The sequence below is a fragment of the Musa acuminata genome, chromosome BXJ1-9, assembly GCF_036884655.1.
Source record: "Musa acuminata AAA Group cultivar baxijiao chromosome BXJ1-9, Cavendish_Baxijiao_AAA, whole genome shotgun sequence".
Classification (NCBI taxonomy): domain Eukaryota; kingdom Viridiplantae; phylum Streptophyta; class Magnoliopsida; order Zingiberales; family Musaceae; genus Musa; species Musa acuminata.
In genome coordinates, this window is record NC_088335.1 from 48,588,350 (window position 1) to 48,612,350 (window position 24,001).

The following is a 24,001-nucleotide window of genomic DNA, read 5'->3' on the forward strand; positions in this document are numbered from 1 at the left end:
ACTTAGCCGAAGCATAAGTTGACAGCGGATTTCGTGCAACACGAATCTTGAAGCTGAATCGCCTATAAACCCCACGAGTCGAAGCACAGCGGCCGACGGATATCCTGTAACACGACTCTCAAAGCATAAGTCCCCGCAAAGCCAAGCATAAGTGGCTAGGATATCGTGTAACACGAATCTCAAAGCAGATTTCCCTAACCATCAACCAAAGTCGATAAGGAGATATTTCCGCTCGGCACCCGTCCGCGGCGAAGAAGGGTCACTTCCTACTCTGCTCGCTCCCATTTCCTCGCTCCTCCCCAATCCGAGGCGGCGACCTCTCCCCGGCGCTGTTGTAGGGTGTCGAGTCCTCCCCGGTTCTTTCTCGGCGGGGGACCACATGATTTCTCTCTCCGCCTTCCCCTCTCTCTGCCCTTGCGGCGTCTCCCGGCTGCCCAAGATTCCAAGAACCGCCGTGTGGTGCTCCCTTGGATCTCCTCCCCCGGTCGCAGGTTCGCGTTCTTGTTTTCCCTTGTATGGCTTGGTTTCTTGAATTAACAGGCGTGGAGGGTTCCCTCCTTTGTTGGACTTGGCTAGTGATCGAGTTTTCATCCGGGAAACGATGGGGAAAGTTTTGGAACGATTTCTTTAATCAATAGTTTCTGGTGAATTTCTCGAATTTCTTGCGTGACCAATTCGTTTCCTGGCAATATTTGTCTCTATCAGCTATGATCTTCGTCGATGGTTCGATGCATTTCTTGCTGGTTGGCTTCTTTCCGTTCTCGTCTTTGTCGAACCACTGCGTGCTTAGGGTTCGAGATGTTGTTTCCAAAGTAACATGCTGCTAATTCGAAAACTTCAATCCTTTTTTCTCTTCCTGTGTCTGTATACATTTGGCATTTTCCCTTTGAAACGATTTCTTGAAGCAATATCTGGTAAATATGGTGACTCTGGGGTGTTTTCTTGAGTTTCTTGTGTGGCCAATTCATTTCTTGGGATTCAAGAATCTGTGATCTTTGTCGATGCTTTGATGCATCTCTTGCTGGTTGGCTTCTTTCCATTCTCATCTTTGTGGAACTACTGCGTGCTCAGGGTTTTAGATGTTGTTTCTCGAAGCAACACTTTGATGCCATCTCTACCTATGGCATTTGCCCTTTGAAACGGTTTCGTGAATCAATAGCTTCTAGGTAAAGGGACCTTGGGGTGTTTTCTTGAATTTATTGTGTGACCAATTCGTTTCTTGACAATATTTGTTTTGAAAAGCTATGATCATTGTCGATGCGTCAATGCATCTCTTGCTTGTTGACTTCTTTTCTTTCTCATCTAACCAAAAATTGCTAATTAAAAACTCAAACCCTTTGTTCTTTTCTTGTAGCGTTATTCATATGATCTTCACTTTGAAGTTAAAGAAAAGAAGTTTAATTGCTTAGAATCATTTTGCAATTTCTTGCTGGTTGGCTTCTTTTCTTTCTCATCTAACCAAAATTTGCTAATTCAAAAACTCAAACCCTTTGTTCTTTTCGTGTAGCGGTATTCATATGACCTTCACTTTGGAAGTTAAAGAAAAGAAGTTTAATTGATTAGAATCATTTTGTGATTTTCTTTAACCATTTTTTCGGTTTAATTTATTTTTCTTTTCCTTCTCATGTCATATATCATATTTTGGGTTTTAGTTTGAATTTTTTTTCTTTGTATTGATAGGTGCCCGAGAATCAAAAGCACCACGTAGAAGATCTAGAAGGACCGATGGAGCAGGGAAAAGTATGGAAGACTCTGTGCAGCGCAAACTTGAACAGTTTTATGAAGGATTAGATGGCCCACCACTCCGTGTTCTTCCAATAGGTGGTCTGGGTGAAATTGGAATGAATTGCATGCTCGTAGGCAACTTTGACCGTTATATCTTAATTGATGCAGGCATCATGTTCCCAGAGTATGTTCAGAAATTAAACTGCATCATTAGTAATTTTGGTAATCAGTAACTTTTTAAATTTGTCTGTAGTTGTGCAGTCTTGAAACCCCTATAATTGTTGGCTAGTATTGGATCTTTGTGATCTTTAGAACCATGACACTTTTTATCTGAACATTTTAAATATCAAGAAACATGAGGTTGCTCTTAAAATACATAGAAACGGTAAACATGATGAAAAACAGGGTGTCTCCTTCACATTTTGTATCTTACTATGGAAAAGTTAAATTAATGAATTGGTACTTTTTCTGATATGGATAAAATCTTCATCTGCACGTGTCCCTTTCATAAAACATGCAAATGGTTAGAATTATTGGTTTTTCTTTTGTTTCATTCAAGATAAAAGTAACTAGGCAAACAGTCTCTCTCTCTCTCTCTCTCTCTCTCTCTCTCTCATGGTCTGTTTATGCATGTCTTTTCTCGCTTCATATTTTGGCATGTAGGCATGACATTTCTTATATTCAATTTACGATAAAGTTCATGGGTTCTCCCTCATTTTATGTGTGCTAACTAGCTATTGTTACTTGGTGGTGGCATGTGCATTCAGTTCATACGTTTCTTTTCTTTGTGCTATCACCATTGCATTTACTGGTCCACATGTGCTTCTTGCAATTTTCTTTTAGTCTTCTAGATGACTTGCATACTTTTGTGTACATTTTCTCTCGCATTCTAAATGGTTTCATTTTAATTACGTCCTATATTCATATCAGTTATGATGAGTTTGGAGTCCAGAAGATTGTACCTGATACAACATTTATCAAAAGATGGAGCCATAAAATTGAAGCACTTGTTATAACACATGGCCATGAGGATCACATCGGTGCGTTGCCTTGGGTAAAGTTTTCTATCTTCTGCTTGAAGCTCTTACATTATGTGGGTGCTAATGTGGTTCTCTCACCATGCATTCAATGGAATTTGTTTGAAATGCAATAGATCTGGTAATTGTAACTGATTATTTTATTTGCAAAAAATTAAAATTCTGTATGGAAATTGTTATAAATCATTGGCTTTCACACCTTTTCCACGTAAGTTTGAGAATGCCTTTTGAAGGTCAAGTAATATTTTATTACTTGACCTTCCATCTTTTGCGATGCTCGTGTAAATTTCTTATCATGTGCCTTTTCTTTTTCGGATACCTCTGCCATATTTTCAGAGTGAGTTAAGAGAATCAAACGGGAAAATGTCCGAAAATGATACTACAAATGTGTCTCTATGGCCAATGATTCTGTTGGATTTTGAGTAATTCCAGGCAGTCATTAGCCAAAGTTGTGCCTTTGAGTTAGTCGATTCATTTGGAAGTGTTTGCCTGGGCTAAATTTAGTAAGATACATATTCCGAAATAAGTTGATCCAACAACAACTTTGGATGTACTTTGATTTTTTTCCCAACTTTAAATTTTTGGATTTGAGCCTGATTTATGGCACCTATGTTTGTGATAGTCTAATCGGGAATAAATAAGTTCTTCAGCAGACTAAAGAGAGAATTCCTCAGAACAAGACTCGAAAGTTTATGCTGCATCAGGGGTATTGGCACAAAATATAGATGACTGTTAAAGAAGAAAACTTTCTGTTGTTGCTGTGATAATCAAATGCTGAACAGTATGAAGAGTAGAATACCAGAGGGATAAGAAATAGATACTGAACCAGGCCAGTAGTCTTACAGAAACAGAAAGGGTTCGTGGGTCGCTGAAAAAATCAAATAAAACCAATGTATATTTTGTAAGTGGTGTCGCATCTCATCTAGGTGAGCTTTAATCTCAGAAAGAAAGAAAAGGAATAAAATCAAATTACTATATATATCAGTTAAGGAAACGATTGGTTAGTGGTTTTTCTCTCATCTAGGACTATTATCTTCCTCCCAAAGAGAGTGAAAGTGATTAAAAAAATATGTAAAAATGAGAAGAAAATAAAAAGAAAGGAAAGAGAAAGTGAAGATATTTTGTTGTTTGCTTGTTGTAGAAAGATCAATGATAACAACCATCAACCGGCAGTAATGTCTCAACTATTTTGGGGTCGGCCACATTGACTTGTTGCAGAGAATTTGGTTGGTGCAGAAAACTAAGGAAAAATGAATGAGTAGATGATTTTCCTTGAAATATCACTTTACCTTCATGGGAGGAAAAAATCGTGGATAGTGAAATTTTACTCAAGGCTTCTCTTTACATTTTTCTTCCTTAATTATCTTTTGCAGCTGAATTCCTGGTGGACTTTCATTTCTTATTTTCTTGGAAACAAACATAGAGTTAAAAGATTATGTAGCAAACCACATTCTTATTTTCAATCTGGGTGGCCCACTTTAGTATCCCACGGTTTTCCTTTCTCATTTGGCAATGGTTGGCCAAAGATGACAGACTCTTATAATAGTTACATGGCCTAGCTTCCTGCTTGTTCTGGAACCAAATTGTCCTTTCCATGGACAACATATTAGCTAAAATCCAGACATAAAACACAAAGCTTGATTCCAGATACTAATAAGATGAACCTAAAATAAGAAAAATTACTTTACCAACCTCGAAGATTTATTTTTGAAGTAAAAAAGGCTCAAGAAAGACGCATGCCACTCTACTCTTAAAAAATAGGACAAACTTTCTCTTTGAAAAGAATGTCCGAGAACTTTTCTTAAGTTGGTTAGATATTCAGCAGCTACATACATCCTTAGACTGGAGTTCCGGACAGCAAAGTATGAAGTGCTTCTAAAGCATGCATCCCAGATACACTAAATCTAGACAATTTTATTGCAATAGAAAAAATTATGATGAAAATTTATTTAAAATAAGAGAAAAGCAGGAATGTTTTATTTTGATTTACCATGATTTAATGCTAAACCTAGAAAAGAGTCATACTAAAGCCCCAATACAGTTTTTCCTGTGTCTCCAATCCACTTACTTTAGCTGAACTGCAGTTCTGTTTTCTGCTCGGTAGATACTGACTTCGTATGAGTGGATAACATAGCAAGTTAGTAGAGGTGGCTGCTTTATTGCAACTATTGTTAGAGTCTAAAATAGCTTTTTGTAGTAGGAATTATGCTTATACTTCATTTTATCTAAATTAATTTTTTCTGCAGTTTGAAATATTTCAAAAAATTGCTCTGTTTCCAATTTTTCATATATGGTTTGTTCTTTAGAGATAATCCTTTGTATGTATTATGTGTAATTTGATATATGAACTTTATCTGTCTTGCAAAAGTTGTCTAGATCATGTCGACATGCTACTTATTTAGGTCTGCTGCTCTGATTGTTTCTGCTTTTTTGGAGCATGTTTACAGGTTATACCAGCTCTGGACTCCCACACTCCAATTTTTGCTTCATCTTTTACAATGGAGGTAGGCATATCTTTGTAGTGAACATGTTTTAATTATTGTCATGGTTTACACTGTAAAGGGTTTCTTTATGCTTAGGAAATTTATAATAAATTGGACATCAAGATTCTTTGGTTCTAATCTTATGGGAATGGAAAAAAATTACCTGGACCTCTTTGGGTACACCAAGTTAACCAGATTGCAAACGTGGGTTTGCCAAAGTAGAAGCCAGCATAGCTTTGTTATTGACTCAAGCATGGTTTAGGAGCTGATAACTGGGCAAAGAAGAAAATAATTGCTACATAAAGGAAAAGACTTGTGAATCATTATGTTGTGTTGAAAAGGCTTAGTTCTTTTCCCAATCCCACCTCCTTTCTTTTACTTGGGTTTCTACTTTCTAGAATTGTTTTCTCCATTTTTTTACTTTAGTAACAAGAATTGGTGGGTGGGAAATATTTGTTACATCTTGGTAAGGCAAGGTTGTAGTTTTCAGACCTATCCAACAATTGCAATCCTTAGGCAATGTATTACATTTGGTGATTATGCCTATACCTTCTTTTTTGAGTGAAATGAGTAAATTCTCTATGATGTCCATGCGATTTCTTCTGTCACTATATTCCCAGTCTGAATTTTTCTTGTTCTGAAGATCTCTTTCTAGCATCCATATGACATTTACTTCAATGAACTTTGTGCTATTTGTGGACAGTTGATCAAGAGACGTTTGAAGGAGTTTGGGATTTTTGTTCCATCCAGGCTTAAGGAATTTAAAGTTCGAAAGAAGTTCCAAGCTGGTCCATTTGAAGTGGAGCCCATCCGAGTAACCCATTCAATCCCTGATTGCTGTGGGTTGGTGCTCCGCTGCAGTGATGGTACTATTTTTCATACTGGTGACTGGAAGGTAATATTTCTGCTTTTCTTGTCATGCCTCTATCAGCTTGTTTTCCTTCTAATGACTCAAGTATAACAAGTGCTTTTGTAGATTGATGAGTCACCACTAGATGGCAAAGTTTTTGACCGTGTTGCATTGGAGCAACTTTCCAAAGAAGGGGTGACTTTGGTAAGTTTTACTCGTAATATTGGACTTCTACAATTCTGATTGTTAGTTACCCTCTCCCCTTTGTCCAACTTTTATTTAAAGATATTGATCCTAGATTCTGTTAGTGTCTGGGAGAAAGTTTCATTCATGGACATTGTTATTTTTATCTGTGGATAAATTGTTTTTCTGTTGGATACTTTATAAACACTTTACTTTATGAAGCCCAATATGGTGTAATCTGATTATTGTTGCTTGTTCAACAGTGAAATGTGTGGTCATTTATGTTTTAGAAGAGCTGTTTAGACAAAAGTTCTGTTTTTTATTTGCTGAATTTCTTTTGAGGTTTGAAGTAATATAACATAAAATCTCTACCACTAAAGACTTGCTAGTTTAGCTGGTAAAACTTTGACAATTTATCTCTCTTGTCAAAGAACTAAGGCTTGCTCTCAAAGCTAATGTTTAAGGAGTTGAGGATCACTGGAGGAGATGCACAAAAAAAAAAAAAAAAACTAGTGGAAGTTGAGATTTTGTCATTTGTTCTTTATCCCATCTCATTTAATTGACTGTATCTCCCTGAATGATTCATTTGGTGTTGAACAAAGTAACAAAAACTGATCTTTTGTTTATATACATCCTTGTATTTTGTCTTCTCTTCAGAAGATGTCCTGTCATGTCATAGTTTTATGTTGCTTTTCTTGGCTTCCCTTGGTCTTCTTTCGCTTGAGTGTTTACCAACCATTAACCCTAGCACTTAGATCGTCTTGTAAATGAAGGTGTGACCTATCCATTACTTGGCATCTATAATGGATTATGGACCTCAGATTCTAGTGGAAGGAGTGAGATATTGAAAGCTGTACTGTTACTAAAGAGGAATCTTTTTTTTTCCCTTCATTTATATTTTCTTGTTATAATGGAAATGACTTTTTGGGGGTCAATATACATTTTTACTCTCAATAACAGTCTCAACATCAGAAAATTTATAACATCATTAATACTGTATTTGTAAAAGAAGAGAGTACAGAGAGGGGAGAAGTTATGTTCTCAGACACAATCATCTAATCACGTGAGTCGACTTCTGTTATTTGCGAGAGATCAACCAGGCATTCATCTGATCACGTGGATACATAGAGGCGAGAAGTTATGTTCTCAGACACAATCATCTGATCACATGGGTCAACTTCTGTTATATGTCAGAGATCAGTCAGGCATTCATCCTTCATTTCCACATAAATAATCTTTCTAAAACTTCTACTTTCATAAATTCAAGCTGAATATCTTAGTCAAATAGTTTCATGTACTCTCTTCATGGCCTCTATCTTCGTGCTTTCTTCAGTCCATAGAGTTGGTGACATCATACTTTTATGTGGATTAGCTTTTGTTCTCTTAAAGAATTCAACAGTCTTATAAGTTAAATATCTAATGGAACTTTGTCAACTTGCATTTTCTTACCTGGCATTCACAAATGAAGCAATCCTCAATCTTTAATGCATATTGCCAATCATGCTTTTTTTATTCATGCCATTAGCCTTATCTATGTACCACAGCCTTTAGTGTTAACATAGTTTTTGATAGATCCAAGCATTGAAGCTCGAGGAGGTTCCACGTTGATCTTTTGAATATGCTAGTGACTTATGGTGTATGACATAAGGCCTGTCTCAAGCTTAGGGTGATTGTAATATAATAAGTTCTTTTCTCCCATCTAGAGGATTTGATAGTCTGTTGTTTCATTAGTAAAAAAGGTTATTTCTTCTGGATGTGTTTACTCATTTTTTGTTTTATTTGTTCGACATGCCTTATTGTTTTGAATTTTTTCACAAATCTGGAACGGAGGATAAAGAGCTGAAATTGTTGACTCCTTTACAGATGATGAGTGACTCAACCAATGTTCTGTCACCTGGAAGATCTGTCAGTGAAGCAGCTGTAGCAGATGCATTACTGCGACGCATTTCAGAGGCAAAAGGAAGGGTTATAACTACACAATTTGCTTCTAACATACATCGTCTTGGAAGTGTCAAAGCTGCTGCTGATTTAACTGGACGAAAAATGGTAAGCTGCTGCAAATTCTTTAGTTCTTTTGATTGTTTTCCTGATAGACAATGTTCTCTGACTACATGATACACAATCATTTTGGATACTTTGAGAGTTATGATTAATCAACAGGTATTAGTTGGTATGTCTCTGAGAACTTATTTAGATGCCGCTTTCAAGGATGGAAAGGCTCCAATTGATCCTTCCATTTTGGTAAGGAAAATGTTATTAGCATGTCTTAACTTTTTCAATTTTCTTATTCCATGTTCTGAAAGAGGTCCAAAAATGAGAACTCAAGAGGAGAAAATTTTCCCATCTTTTCTTTCTATATGGCTATTTTTTGTGTAATATTTTCTCTCAACTTAACAATGTGGCAAACTTTTTGTAGGTGAAAGCAGAGGATATTGATGCTTATGCCCCAAAAGATTTGTTGATTGTGACAACTGGTTCTCAAGTAAGATGTTCTTGCTGTCTATCTGGGGACATGAAATTTTGTGTGATGCTGTCACAACAATATAATTAAATGTATTGTCCACAAAGATCATCACAAATTTACAATAGCATGCAAATGCGTTGATCATTGTGTCAGGCAGAACCAAGAGCTGCACTAAATCTTGCATCCTTTGGCAGCAGCCATTCTCTAAAACTGGGAAAAGATGATGTTGTTTTGTATTCTGCTAAGGTAATTATCAATTTCTTGGATACTACCATGCCTTTTGTTTCCATATTTTTGGTCATTGTCTTCTTGCACTTGGAAACTCCAATTTTATACTTTATTGTTTTGTTCGTATCTGTTTCCCAAATTGCCTTGCTGCCTGATTTTTAACAGCATTATATTGGTGACATAATGCCATTGTTTATGGTTTTTTTAACAGATTGGACATGGTTTTCTTTTTATAGGTAATTCCTGGAAATGAGACTCGAGTGATGAAGATGCTAAACCGCATATCAGAGCTTGGTCCAACGATCATAATGGGCAAAAATGCTGGATTGCATACATCTGGCCATGCCTACCGTGGAGAATTGGTATCTGCATTATTTTTCTTTCTTTGACACTTATTTGTAACTTTTCATATTATTTAGGTTGGCCTGTTATTCAGCCTTCCATGTAAATGTTCAACTTACAAGATGAATCTAAACAAAACTGTAATCTTATTAAATTTTGTAGGAGGAAGTTCTTAAAATTGTGAAACCTCAACATTTTCTACCCATTCATGGGGAACTGTTGTTTTTGAAAGAGCATGAATTACTTGGAAGATCCACTGGGATACGGCATACCGCTGTAAGTCATTTATTACTTGAATGATTTGACCAAGAATCTGTGCCTTAGATCATCATTATTTCTACTATTTTCTTCACTAGTTAAATATTTTGTAGAACATGTAGTAGTCAGTGTGGTTTGGTTATGATTTTTGTCACTTGGAAAAAAAAAATAATGCCCTATTTCCAGCCTGAACATGTATGTTGATTGTTATTTGTCATTTTGAATTTTTATTTTAATTTGTGTTATCTGTTCAATGTTCAAACTTCAAATTGTATGTTTTCCTGGCAGTCTCAATGTAAAATTGTCTAGCCTGGAAGATAACCAATTTTCCTGGCAGTCTCAATGTAAAATTTCCCTGTACGATTCCAATTTTTCATATTACTGTCATTTAGGTGTTTCTTTTCATGTCAACTATTTAAAATGCCAACATGATTCCAAGATCATTAGTTCCAATCAAAATAGATGTCAGCTCGGTTGCACATTGTGGATTAGCTAAAACATGGTAACATGTCTATTTTGCATAGCAAAGAACTGACTACTAGCTCACACAAATTTACATTTTGGTAGCCAATGGCTAAAGATTATTTTATTAATCCAACAATTAAATTTGTTTGTTTTAAGTGAGTGATGCATGGTACCTATCTGTGCCCATAACTTATGTCTGTTGGGTGGGGCAATGGAATCAAATCGTGAACATATTGGTCAATATGGACTAACATATATCAGTTTGATGGCCAACCAGTACATGGACCAAGCAAATTGCGTGAACCTTATGCAAGCTTTGTGTTAAAATAACACAATTGTAGTTTTGTGTTATTTTATCATGTAAGCTTGGCGTGAACACCTTATGCATTTGCAGTTGTTCTTTTTGATTGCAGGTAATAAAGAACGGAGAGATGCTTGGTGTTTCACATCTCCGGAACAGGAGAGTTCTGTCCAATGGGTTTTCTTCACTAGGAAAGGAGGCATTAGAGGTTTGATTTTCAATTGTTCTTTGTTGTTTTGTGATGTTGATTTGTTTGTAACACATAATCATCCATGGCAGTTGATGTATAGTGATGGTGATAAAGCATTTGGAACGTCAGCTGAACTTTGTATTGATGAGAGGTTAAGAATTGCATCTGATGGTATTATAGTTGTCAGGTACTGGATATATTTTGAATTTTAACACATTATTTTAGATATTTTTTAGCCAAGTCTGTTTTTACAGGTGAAAATAGATATTGTTGGTTTAGTTACTGACATACTGTGATATTTGATAGTATAAGACTGTTAAATATGCAAATTCTGACATATTCATTCAAATTCCTTAAAGAATATAAGTTTGTTGTCTGTAAAGTTTATACACTGCAGGGTACTATCTGATGCCACATTTTCTTGGAGATTCTAGATTTCATTGGTTTAAATAGAAAACTGGACTTCATTTTCGCTTTATAGTTTTTGTTCTATTTATAGTGAAGCTTATTCATTTCCACTGTAAAAAGTTGTGTATTGCACACATTAGTGGACACACGGTCCATATTGACCGTGTTCTTGCATTCCCATGAGAATAGAAAGGTAAAGCAATACTTATATTCTAGATCTCTAGCTGTTCATTCTTTCTTTTTTTCATTTGATTCCATGTATATGATTCTATCTACAGCAACATGATGGATCAGGAAAGAAACATCGTGTTGTAAATTAGAATATGTAACAATATGTTTGTTTCATTGCCTTTCATTGTTCTATCTATGGTCATTCCATTCTTCTGTTTTGATTTAAATTTCATGCATTTCAAGTTCTCTTTAATTGAGACTTGATGGGTCGCAACCAAGTTTAAGATATTATTTTATTTCTGTTGTCTTCTATGCTGAAGGATCTTTTATAATCTTTTTCTGGTTGACAGATATAGTTCCATCATTTATCTAGTAATAATTATTCATAACTGTTAAGGATAATAATTCTCAACGATTGCTTATTCTTATTTTACCAGCATGGAGATTTTGCGCCCTGAAGCTGTAAATGGTTCATCACAAGCATGTTTAAAAGGAAAAATAAGAATCACCACGCGTTGTTTATGGCTAGATAGAGGAAAGCTTCTGGATGCTCTGTATAAAGCTGCATACGCTGCACTCTCAAGCTGTCCTGTGAATTGTCCGCTGGCTCACATGGAACGAATCGTATCTGAAGTATTAAGGAAGATTGTTAGGAAATACAGCAGCAAAAGGCCTGATGTCATTGCAATTGCAGTGGAGAACACCACTGGAGTTGTAACTGAAGAATTGAAGACTCGATTATCTGGAAAATCTCGTGGTAGTTTTGGGCTCTCTGCTGCTGCTCAGGCATTCAATATGCGTGCAACAAAGCATTCAAGTAGACAGTTCAATGAATATAGTGATTCTTTGCCTTCAAGCAGGCAGCTTGATGAAGTTGGGGATTCTGCCATCGATGTGAACAACATAGAAATGGACTCTTCTGAAGGTACCATTATGGAGGAGAAATGTATTGTTTCTTTAACAATTAGCTCTTAGTTGTTTAGAAATATATAATATTCTTTTAGCAGCTTTAGTTAATAGCTTAGTCGGTAGATTTATTGCTTGATATGTGGGCTTCTGTTGTTCTTATCCATGCCATCCATAAATTTTATGTTTGTTGTATACCTTAGCCTTCTGAAACTATTTGATCTCTGTTTTTGTAGGCGAGAGTTTTGATGCTGATCAAACGTTGCCTGAGGTTGCAACTAAAAACTCTGACCAAGATGAATTATCTTCTCATGCATCCCAAGAACCAGACGATATTGTTGAACTTGTCAAAGCATCTTCTTCTGTCCAACAGACGACAGCTAGTGACTGTGGTTTGGAAGAGAATATGGGTGTTGATAAAAACGTAACACCTGGCAGCAAGGAGCCCAGCAGATTGTTAAATGCTAAGAAATCTGCAAAGCGTAATAAGTGGAAGCCTGAGGAGGTGCAAAGACTGATAATATTACGTGCTGGATTGGATAGCAAATTCCGGAGTGCTAAAGCGAGAATGGTTCTCTGGGAAGAGATATCAACTGATATGTTAAACGATGGAATAAATCGTAGTCCCGCACAATGCAAGTCTCTCTGGGCATCACTGGTTCAGAAATATGAGGTATCTTTTCTGTTTACGCCTTCAATTCTCTGCTACTTAGGGTTATTTCAGTGGCACATTTTTTATTTTCGTATTATTTATTCTGGTTAGTTCTTGAAAGGGAAATGCTGTGAAAAATGTATAAATTTGTTATAGGGGTTATCTTCTTTTTTTAATCGAAAAATGTATAAATTATAGTATAAATTTATTGCTCATATTACATTTTTCGTATGGCAGGAAAGTAGAAGAAATGAGAAAAGTAGAAAAACCTGGCCCCACTTTGCCGCCATGGATGAAGTTTTGTCCGCTGGTGACCAGGCAATGAAATGAACAGCTGAGTGGCATATATTATGTTGCACAGAACACCAGATGTGGCAGAGAAGCACCTTTGATTGATTCGTAATGCATATCATCATCACCAGAGGCTGTCTGTCGAGAGCAAATCTTTTGTATCACGAGGAGCACAGTACAGAAATTTTGGTGGTGTGGATTGTTCGGAAGGTGGGATGAAGCCTCTTTTTATGGACAATGCCAGGCAGGTTTCGTTCGAATGGAATGGCTATGTATGCTCCATTAAATATTAAAATTTTCCTTCGTTTTTTTTTATCTTAGCACTTTAACAAAGGATGTGACATTGATTGCTTTTAAAGATCATTCGCCTCGACACTTTCAAGTCCTTTAAATTGGTGGCGATGGTTTCGAGATTGAAAAGTGCTCATGAACACGCCGTAAGGAAGCAGAAGAAGACCTCAAAGGGCTGCTGCGCTGCATGTCCAATATAACGGATTCCGACGCTTTCTAACCGAACTAGCATATGTTCTTTTCCAGTGTACCTGAAGCGTCTCCTGTGCTCTCTGTTTTATCTTGGAGGATTTCCGTAAGGCATCCATCCTGTCAAACCTTGTCATAAAAGATTAAAAAGAATATACTGGAACTGTGGAGTGAAAACGCAAGGATCAATAATATATCAATATAGAGCCACAGATCTCTCTATATACACGCAATAACCGATGAATGAAGGGAAAAGAAATAATACATGAATTTAAACGCCTGTTGAGTTCGGGGGGCTGATCCCTTTTGAAAGATAATATGCCTTCTCAGCTTCCGACAATCGCTTCCGAAATATCCCCCACTCTTTTTTGCACCTCTCTCTGACCTGTAAAAAATCAGGAGACGTTTGGAGCATTAGGAGGGCACAATAAATCCAACAGCATTCCGATTGGGGATCACAGGCACAAGCGAGAGAGAGAGAGAGAGAGAGAGAGAGAAGCCACTTACCCCTTCCCATGGTGCCTTGCCGTTATCTGACTGGCCCTGCCAAGTAGAAAGAGAATGTCAAAGGAGGAGGGCCTACATGACGAACAATCACAGAAGCTCTCACAAGACACTCAGCCATAGCAACACACTTTGGGTTGTCCTCGTACCTGGTTTCCAAGCGAAGGAACCACCTGATGAATGATCCACTGTGAATCTACGACTCCAATTTTCTCATGAGCCGGCTATGTAGAGAGATACAAAGATCAACATAGTCAGATATAATTAATTACAGCCAAAAGAGCAACGACAAAGTCGGTCAATTCTGCATTGTACGTACCTCTACGCATTTTCTTAGAGCAAAGTCGAGGCCCCATCCATGGACCAAGTCATTCTGCATCAGTAATGCAACTTGAGGAATAGCAAACAGAGGTGTACACAGCACCGAAACAATGAAGATCCACCCTTACCTGAATCATGTGCCATACACAACGCCATGCATCCCTAGAGAACACAGTTGCCATTATCTCGACGAACCTGTTAGCAGACAGTATTTAGTTTTGACGTCAAGACGAGAAATGCAGGCAGGGCAAAGATTAGTAATGCATGCATACGCTGCACATGGGGGCAGATGGGGGTCGGCACACCAGCCTGGTTTTTCCTCTGTTTCCCTATGACGAAAACAGACCATGCGTCAGTTACCCTGGTATAAAGGCAACTTAATAATAAATTGACAACAATCATGTAAACATTTATTCCCAGGAAAAAAAAAGATTTAGAAAGCTCACTTGTGGACTTCACGGTCACCTCTCCTTTTTGTCATTTGCCATGTTAACCCTTTGTCAGGCTCTAAGCCAGGCTGTGAAATCTCCAGTCCATGCTTCTTTACTAATCTGATATACCTAAGATATGAAAGTTTATTACGTTAGGCCTTTTTAAAGGATTTCTTTTTGCTTAACAAATTCATCACTTACTCTTCGGCATCAAAATGCTGAACTCCTAGGTCCTCATCCCAAATGAATATGTACTCGTATGGGGCCACAATGTCAGGGTGCAAAAACCTTTTGGCATACCACCTTAAAATGAAGTAACAAAATTAGACACTTCCGAGTTTTGACCATGTCATGTAGAGTAAACACATAAGACCACACAACTAGCAAGAGATGATCACCATTTAGTTTGCTTCCTGGTGCTCACATGAATAGCTCGTTTTGACCACTCAAATTCATCCCATTCAGAAGTTCGACCATCATAATGAAATAATAGTATTGCGAAATTTTCAGAGAACTGTAGGATAGATTCTCACAATCAAACAACTACAGCAAAAAAATCTTCAAGTAACAGTTAAATATATGAGGTTTAACTTGTTGTCATAGACAAACTAAATAAAAAGTATAATGACAGTCTACAAAGCCAATTTCCCTGGTCCAGTGTTCAAACTCCAGAAGCAAAATAACAAAAAGTCAGTGTCTGTTCGAGTTAAGAAACCATACAAGAAACTGCTTCAACAGCTGCTAAGCAGTGTCAGAACCAAATTAGGGAGAGAGTAAATCCCTTCATTCAATCACATAAAAAAGAAATAGTTAATTGAGCTGCATAATTCAATATGTGGCATGATGCAACATATTGAAGCAACTATGCCCGATCCCCATGAAACATGAAGAAAGCTACATGGCATTAAGCAGCATCAACACTACTACCATGACTCAATGTTTCACATATTATGCAACCGTGGTAAAAAAAAGGGGTGGGGCGAGTATGTAGTTTATGTCAAGATGTTGTGGATTCACAAAGGCTGCGTAGAAGTGCTCTACTTCAAGTCCATACCCATTCCTCTTCCTTGAACCAGGTTTTTGGGAGCTACAAAACGAGTAGGTGGGAGTTGAGCTTGTCTGGATTATTTTTAACCGTCCAAAGCCTAAGTACCATGATTACTAAAAGCTACATTTGACAACCTATGCCCAGAACATTGACCTGGGAAGGTGAAATGGATGTACAATTTGACTTGCATGGATCCAATTGGGAAGCCAGAAACAGTTCATTCTTTATTTTATATATGGAAAGTGAACAACTAGTAGCTCAACCTTAACGAAGCCAGTAAAACAAGATCCACAATAAGTTAAAAAGACAATCAATTAAACCTCATGTATCTGTTCGCTAAGCAGATAAGCCAGAGATAATGATCAGAAAAACAAGCTTATAGCACAAAAACACATTGCAATCAGCAACTATTCTTGCACCATATTATAGTTATAATCAAAGGTTCTGAGACCTCCATAAATGCAGCTCCACTGCTTCCAAAATGAGCACGAAGATATAAATTGAATTCAATAAAAAAAAAAGAGTTGGCAATCAATCTCTGAGGGAAAATAAAAATGAAAAAACTGGAAAACAGGTAAACTAGTGATCAATCTTTAAACATGAACTTCAAATTCAAAGTGGAAAAGGAAAACAAAGTATTGGACTTCTTCAAACCAAATGATGTGGTGGAATAGAATTTACAAACTAGACGTCCATTAGTGAAATTCAAAAAAATCAGAAACAGGAAGTTATCATATATATTTGATTTAAGTTTCTGTATAGTAACAACAAAAATATTATAAAACATGTACCAGTTGAGAATCCTTTTCTCTAGAACTCAGTTAACAGCTGAGTACTCACCTTTTTAACAGCAGCATCAATGTTCTTTTTCTGGTCATATCCAACAGTGAATGTCACAAGATATTTCTGCCGGGTGATTAGATCCTGCATCATTCAATTTAAACAATAGAGGCAACAACTTTAAGTAAGACAGAAATACACATGTGGCCACAACGTGAAAACAGGTCCCAGAAAATTGTTAAATCACAATTGAAAGCAAGCATATCCATATTAGAGAAAATGTTGACCGATATAGAATTGGATAAAGCTAGAGTCAAGACTAGCAGAATACCCATTTTGTAACAATCCCATGCAGCATTGAACTTCAAAGCTACACACTAAGAGCAATCTAGTCTAAACCCAATAGATGAAGTTTAAGAGGAAAAGAGCATCTCAGCATCCTATGATTTCTGAAAAGCTTGCTTAAACTCTGGTTTATGACCAAATGGTGAATATTAAAAACAAACATAAAACACATAACAACAAGATCTAATTATTCAGCTTCTAGTTAAGTTGGAACTCTTTTCTATGTTGATAGCACGGGTTACAATCTCAGTCCAGGGGCCAGCTGCTGGACCAGCATGGTATTAGTATGGGGCAGAATACTGATGCTACGAATCAGTACCAGTTGGTACCACCCAGATGTGAGAGTGAGAGTGAGAGTGAGAGTGAGAGTGAGAGAGAGAGAGAGAGAGAATCTGTGAGCTCAGTAAAATAAGCTTACAGAATGGTATATCCTATACTGCACTGAACCAGACTAAATCACTTGGTACATGTCTCAATTGTCAAACTGACAAGTACCAGCCATAAGGGTGGTATTTTAAACCATGTTGATGAGTCTGGCAATAAAATATAACATATACCAAATTGAAGAACATCTGTTCAGATCATACTAGCAATCTGTTCTCATAATTGCTTAATTCAACATACGCTTCCCACTAGATTATCATGCAAGATGACACACATGAAGGTTCACATTGGTTCATAACTCAAGCTTCTATATGTATATTAATGTACAAAGAAACAATCTTCACATTCAGTAGAGCTGTATAAACTTTAATTTCACAAAAAACTTGGCCAAGCTTAGAGAGCATGTCATGGCGTGAAGCCACCGCTGTGTCATGGACTTAGCTAGAATTGCCTATCTCATGAGGTACCTTTGGACTAGCATGGGCAAGAATCCATGATATGGTACCTTCATAAAGCATGGGGCAAAACATGACGGCGTGGGAGCCAGGCAAACCCATGGCTGCATCAATTGCTTTTCACCATATGTCAACTTCAATATTCATTTCACATCAAGACTAAGAACATAAATTCATAAAAAAATGTTTCTTAGAAGAATCACGCCCAGGTTTGAGCTTTAATGATCTAAAAAACAATAATATACTGACTGCAAAAATTTGACTACAATATTCTTGCATAATTGGTTAAAGGGTCCGTTTTTAGTGTCTGAATGAAATAATATATACGGCATCTCACAGTGCATATTTATTGTCATGCTTAGAATCTAGCAACCATGTGGAAATTTTTTGTGCATGTATATTCCACATATATGTAGTCTAATTGGAAATTCAATATGGTTATAACAATCAAAAAATAAGTCATGACATAATTCAAGAATATTATTGTCAAAAGAATACATCAACTATGGAGAAATACATCATTAGATTAAAAAAATGTCTTGAGAAAAAATCATCGAGAGCTACCTACCTCATCTGGGTTACCCCATAATCTGCGCAAATAAAAATCTGATTCTGGCACAATGATGCCAGGTGGTAGTCTTTCTGCACCTCTGGGATTTGTAGGAACATAAATCTGCAAGACAGTCAATATAAAGAATCAAAATTCCAGTCAATCCTTTAACTAGAGTTGACATGAACCGTTGTCCCATATCGTAGGGGATTTCACTTCGAAAAGAAAAAGTTCATCCCAACAAAATTCAAGTCCAATCTGTAACCAAATGTTGCATATATTGTTTGTGCATTATCAAGTAAAAAATATATAAGAAGAGATACATGTGCATATTTCCAAGAGACACAATCTCCAGTACCATATCTGTACTGATCCAGGACTGCACCAATACAGGTTCGAGCTATACCGGCGTATCGTGTGTCAGTACATTGGTACATACCAAATTCCAGAAAAAACCTGAAAAGATGTTGAAAAATCTTTAAACTTTATTGCCGGTGAAAGCCCTGTTTTGGACACTAGGAGGTACAAGCCCTATATTGGACACAGGGAGGTACAAGCCCTATGCAGGACATAACATCAGGTTTACCCTAGTCTGCATGCCGATAGGCTATCGGGCGTAAATACTGACTGTACCAATAGGTGGTATTGTAAATATTGTAGATTGCATAATCACAAATATGCCCAGTTTACCCTGGTCCGTGCACTGGTAGGCAGTCAGATCGGTAAATACCATCCATACCAATGGGCAGTATTGCAAATCCTGTAAATTACATAATCAGATACCTACGTGTTGCAAGTATCGACAAAAATATATACTACAATAGATAAGATATTCCATGGAAGTAGATTTAGTATATATATACATTCAGATATATATACACTAGTTTGCACAAAAAATAAAGTATTTTCATCATGTTGAGAAAGGACTTTCCAAGAGAAGAGGGGTTTGGATAACTTAAAAATTAATATAAAATATAAATGCAAAATGGATGGCACTATCAGCCATGCATTCCCATGTTTGTTGAATTATAAGTTTCTGACATCATATTCTCAAATTTTCTCCGGCTATTTTTGAAGTTTATATTTGTATATTTAATTTTAGTTCTAGTTATACTAAAAACTCTTGTTTCTAAGAATTATCTTGATAGTTTATGTTTAAAATTAAACTCCCAATTCCTCTCATAAATTAAAACAGCATCTTCAACAGAAAAACATGCACCAAAGAAATATCTTCAATATACCTAAACTTTAGTTTGCTAGTAAAATATACAGATAGTATTAGGAGTGAAAAATTGATTTCCTCATATTATTCATATTATTTACAGATTATATAAAGTTATAAACAGACTTTAACTCTCATCTCTCCAATCCCAAGAACTCCTCTCTCCAATCCCAACAACTTCAGCTAATATAACATTAGAGAAAATTAACTCAACATAAATATACAGCCAGAAAAGTAATCCAGTTTCTTTCATTCACATGATGGAAAAATTTTATGAGACTACAATAGCACCATATGGTCACATCGACAGTTAGATCCTTTTAATCATTCAAACTCCTCATATTACAGATGATCTTCTCCAACGTAACTATAATTAAAATAGAATACCAAATTCACAAGCCATTTCATTTTTTGCTCTGCATACCAGATTGTGTTGTCTAAGGACTTCACAATAAAAGTGAATATAAAAAGCAAGTACAACAAACCATGAGATAAGCAAAAAACAATTAGCTGGAGCCAACAGCTAGAGAAGCAAAGCACCTTTAAAGTATCAGTTGTGTTTGAAGTAGCGTTATTTCTATTTTGATTATTAGCTGAGGTCCAAGCATGGTTCAATAAGGTTTGGGTAGTGATGCCTGAATTCCTGTCTTCAATGTATGATATAATACTGGAAGGAAAGTGAAGCTGCAAAATTTAGCAAGTAAAATTATCATTTCTTCTGGGAGCATTAGTTTTGAATATCAGAAAAAGAAAGTAGCAACAAAATCATTTACCTTGGTTATGCTGACTGTGGGAAAGGAAATGCCTATCAAGTAACCTAACACAATTCCAATGACTGTTGAAATAATAAGCCTCATGTTCTCATTTGATTTTCTGGGAAGGGCACTGCAAGTCACAAAGTAACATACATCAGATTATGTCAAGCATAAATATAGTTCTTCAGTGCAAAAGCTGCATAATCTAAAATGATTTAATAGCTTAGGTACCTGCGACCACCAGTTCCAAATTTTGCCATGTCTTCCAACTTTAGAATTGAGAAGCCAGAGCAATATTTCTAAACAAAAGCAGCTTCACATTGTTCGGTAGGTTCATAATTATTGTTAAATTATGAAAGAGATGATGGCATCACCACAATTTAAATATGAAGAACAGAAGTCAGAAGCACCATAAAACCTGGTTTGAGAAAAGGTGCCAACGAATTAACATACTGCACAGGCATCACAATCCAAGGATGCAAGGAACCACTAGAAATAATTTAATTATCCGGAAAAAAGTTAGAGCTGGAAAAACTTGTAACCAAGTCTGCAAGCAATAAACACTTTGACCAGAATGAAAATTAAATATGCTGGAAATTGAACTGAAGTTTAATTCTATCAGAATGTCTTTAGAATAGTAGTGACATCTGGAGACCTTGACCACTATTTATAAAAAACCAACACCAAGTACAACTGCCAAAAAAAATCCAAAAATATGGAAGAAAAAGCATTCATGATCACAAGAATAATACCAGTCCATAAAGTAACTCAAAGTTTCAATAAGAAAACAGTCTAACCCCATGCATCATCAGTCTATATAGCTGAAATTTTGTAAAACATAGCCTCGCAAAGAAGGAGAGAAATAAAATTAAAACTAAAATAAGATTATAAAAGACTGTATATGCAGCTGCAACAGGTCTTACACGGCAAGAAGTGATTTCCAATAGTTTGTAAGGAGGCCTTGCAGCATGTCTTAACGGTCTGAAAAGATCATTTGGATAGCCATTTGAGCCCTAGAAATGGGTGACCTAGGCACAGGGAGTTGATGGGTAAGATCTTTAGAAGAGACTTGGAATCTACATTTCCCCATTTCAACCTCCATGCTGTCCTCCCTCAGTAGCCCATACACCCAGCAAAGAAGGAAAGGAACTCAAGAATGGACCTTTCAACTCCGATGGCCACCAAATCGTCTTTCAAACAGTGAACATTTAGAGAGCATCGAACCAAACTAGTCACATGTAACAGATAAACAAATCGAAACCATCACCGCTAAACATCTTAAACGTATAATGAATCATCGTTTCTCCTCGCGTCAGACCACAGCAAAATCTCCCATGAAAGCAGGAAAACACAAGCAAAATCATGCAATTCCTTGAAGAAAAGTAGGAAGTAGGAGGCGAAAAGAAATCACCTGGACGGGATCAAGAAGATCTGAGACCCACGGATCGATCGGAGAAGCAGCAGGCGTCCCCCTCTCGCCTGTATCTCGAATCCACCGCCTTCGGCTCGATCTCCAGATATGATTCGTATTTGGGATATCAACGGGGTCGGTTGATCCAATCGTCGACCGACGATAAATAGAAGAGACCAATGGAAGGGCGAGAAGGACATCAAAGAACACGAAAGAACAGCGAGATCATTAACGTTATAGGTTTAACGCGACACCTTCCCATACCTTTCGTTCTATTGGAGTAATTATCGGACCCTCAAGGTGGGTCCAAGCAAGATTCCTCAGGTAACCTTCTCGGGTACGAACACACAAGTTTCTAGAAATAATTGCTCCGAGTTTTAACTACCATTTACGGCTAATTCGGAAGAACAGCAAAACTTCTTTTACCTACTAATAAGTTCCCTCGATCACGCATGACTTTTGGTTGGAACTTAGATGGGACCCATATATTTTTATCCAATACGAAAGCAGGTAGAATTCGGTGGACATGTAATCTTTGTTCCGCAAAGGGGATTGCTAGAGGTGTAATTGGGGCGGGAGGGTTTAAGCCGGTTCGGAATCAGTAGACCGAAAGCTACCTAACGGTTCAAGTTTTAAAACATGGACCCACCCCATTCAAAACGATCGCGACTGAAGGCGTGTTGGGTGGGTTTGGACACGATAAAAGACGATGACGAGCACAATTCGGTTCACTCGCGTCTCCGATACGAAACGAACCACACAATTTGACACAATCAATTTGGTGATGGCTTAGGTTTATCTCTCTGAACCGAGTCTGGTTCGACTCGAACCGAAAGTGAACCGGTATCCGGCGCACCGCCTCCAACGGTACAAAGGAACTGCGTCAGACACCGCAGGTCAGCCATCGCCGCCAATGCCACGCCGTTGGCGGCCACCCCGTTCTGTCAAGCCTAGGCCACCTACGAATCGAGACCACGTCTACACTCTTCAGCATCGACTCCGCCCTCCGCTGGTGGTGGAGGTCCGGCTGCAGGTAGCTAAAGGATACATCCATTACGTTATGGTTGGGGTTGGAGAAGTCGGCCAGAATAGTAATGCCGGCATCGAGAAGGGTGCCTGCGTCGAGGAAGACGAGGTAGACGATCAGCATGCTGCTACGGACCGTGTGATGGGGGTGGGTGTGCCGATGGGCTTGTGGGGCGGCTCCCAGTCGGTCGCTGGTGGCGGAGTTCCTCTGCTCGTCTCTCTCGGAATGGTATTGCAGATAAGAATGGGGAAACACCGCAAGATAAGTAGAAACTCTTCCGTTTTTATGGATTCATACATGCTGTTTAGGTGTGGAATGGCTGCTTCTTCGATTGCGGGCGAAGAGTATACCAACTCCTCGCTGAGGGCGAGGAGACAAAGAGGACATAAGGTTCGAATCCTCAACCCATTGCAAAGAGATTTGCATATGCATCGTCTCAATAGTATTTCAACACCATGCATCTCATCGGATAAGCCCAAGTCATAGATTAGCACTGCGGATTAGACACTGCACTTATTTTATGTCTGCTGCGCTCCACCTCCCACCGCCTAACGCACGAACTAATGGACATGTAGGCTGGCTTTCCATTTGTTTAACTCCATTACAAAGGTGATGGAACAGTAGCAAAGATCCCAACCTAGCTTCTAGATTTGACAATAGGAAACCTTAAATTACAGATCTTGGGTTTCCGTGTGCCACGCCGGGACGTAGAATAGTGTGCACCAACACAAAGATACTTTGATTGCATGCTGGCCTCAAGAGGGTCTCTGTCTCCAAAGCAATCAGTTTATGGATTGCACATGTCATGACAGTCTTTTGAGTGTTGTTATTTATCAGACATGATGGCTGTGAGAGCTGCTGAGCTTTGAGGTATCTCCACAATTTAGTTTGCAGATTCTACAACTGCACTGAGAACCATGAACCGAATAAACTAACAGAGGAAATGTGAGAAGAGAGGAAAGCATGAGAACCTGTCAAAAGCAGAGCTGTGACAACTTGGTTATCATCATCTTCTTCCTTGAGAAATGTTTCCTTATGATTTGTTGGACACTTGGATTCTGCACTAATTCTTATTTTGCCAATTCTTTTGTCTTGCTTGCACTTCCTCTGGGAAAAATTAAATTCTTGTTTACCCTTACAATTATCTCAAATTGGACAAGATGGAGTTGTAGTGTATGATTTCATATACTCCTAAACAGGTTTATAGTTGGGAAAACAGTTGTAAAATTCTTTATAAGATTTAGCATTGAAATTGTTTCATGATAGTCTTTGCTTGACCAAAGTTTTCTCAAACACTTGTTTATATCTGAGTTAATCCAGGCTTAATATTCCAT

General features: G+C 37.5%; 2 protein-coding genes across 3 annotated transcripts; one reads left to right on the forward strand and one right to left on the reverse strand.

The window, feature by feature from the left end:
• Positions 1 to 232: 232 nt before the first annotated feature.
• Positions 233 to 13,121, forward strand: LOC103999362 (ribonuclease J). 2 transcript variants are annotated; one of them, XM_009421107.3, is made up of 17 exons: positions 233 to 491; positions 1,681 to 1,909; positions 2,656 to 2,779; positions 5,210 to 5,266; positions 5,949 to 6,140; positions 6,222 to 6,299; positions 8,142 to 8,324; positions 8,439 to 8,519; positions 8,695 to 8,760; positions 8,896 to 8,988; positions 9,207 to 9,332; positions 9,475 to 9,588; positions 10,449 to 10,544; positions 10,616 to 10,713; positions 11,543 to 12,030; positions 12,248 to 12,684; positions 12,901 to 13,121. In XM_009421107.3, the coding sequence occupies exons 1-17, from the start codon at positions 380 to 382 to the stop codon at positions 12,991 to 12,993; spliced, it is 2,667 nt and encodes an 888-aa protein (XP_009419382.2). In that variant the 5' UTR covers positions 233 to 379; the 3' UTR covers positions 12,994 to 13,121. The 2 variants fall into 2 exon arrangements, with proteins under 2 accessions (XP_009419382.2, XP_009419383.2); XM_009421108.3 differs by lacking the exon at positions 233 to 491 and having other exon boundaries at positions 1,772 to 1,909; positions 2,656 to 2,765.
• A 484-nt stretch (positions 13,122 to 13,605) lies between these two features.
• LOC135593980 (uncharacterized) lies at positions 13,606 to 21,797 on the reverse strand. Its single transcript, XM_065084374.1, has 15 exons — positions 21,641 to 21,797; positions 20,461 to 20,647; positions 20,248 to 20,359; positions 20,015 to 20,158; positions 18,271 to 18,375; positions 16,579 to 16,662; positions 15,089 to 15,204; positions 14,892 to 14,993; positions 14,706 to 14,819; positions 14,532 to 14,588; positions 14,388 to 14,454; positions 14,258 to 14,311; positions 14,088 to 14,162; positions 13,942 to 13,977; positions 13,606 to 13,819 (listed from the first exon to the last, which is right to left on the reverse strand). The coding sequence occupies exons 2-15, from the start codon at positions 20,487 to 20,489 to the stop codon at positions 13,706 to 13,708; spliced, it is 1,209 nt and encodes a 402-aa protein (XP_064940446.1). The 5' UTR covers positions 20,490 to 20,647; positions 21,641 to 21,797; the 3' UTR covers positions 13,606 to 13,705.
• Between the last annotated feature and the right edge of the window lie 2,204 nt (positions 21,798 to 24,001).

What these genes read in the sequence shown, in the direction of transcription:
- LOC103999362 (XM_009421107.3), top strand. Translation starts at nt 380, where the DNA reads ATGATTTCTCTCTCCGCCTTCCCCTCTCTCTGCCCTTGCGGCGTCTCC. An exon ending in CTGGGATACGGCATACCGCT is followed by an intron (nt 9,589 to 10,448) that starts GTAAGTCATTTA and finishes TTTTGATTGCAG; the next exon opens with GTAATAAAGAACGGAGAGAT. An exon ending in AGAAATGGACTCTTCTGAAG is followed by an intron (nt 12,031 to 12,247) that starts GTACCATTATGG and finishes CTGTTTTTGTAG; the next exon opens with GCGAGAGTTTTGATGCTGAT.
- LOC135593980 (XM_065084374.1), bottom strand. Translation starts at nt 20,489, where the DNA reads ATGGCAAAATTTGGAACTGGTGGTCGCAG. An exon ending in CCACAGTCAGCATAACCAAG is followed by an intron (nt 20,159 to 20,247) that starts GTAAATGATTTT and finishes TAAATTTTGCAG; the next exon opens with CTTCACTTTCCTTCCAGTAT. An exon ending in CTCTAAGAAAATGCGTAGAG is followed by an intron (nt 14,163 to 14,257) that starts GTACGTACAATG and finishes CTCTCTACATAG; the next exon opens with CCGGCTCATGAGAAAATTGG.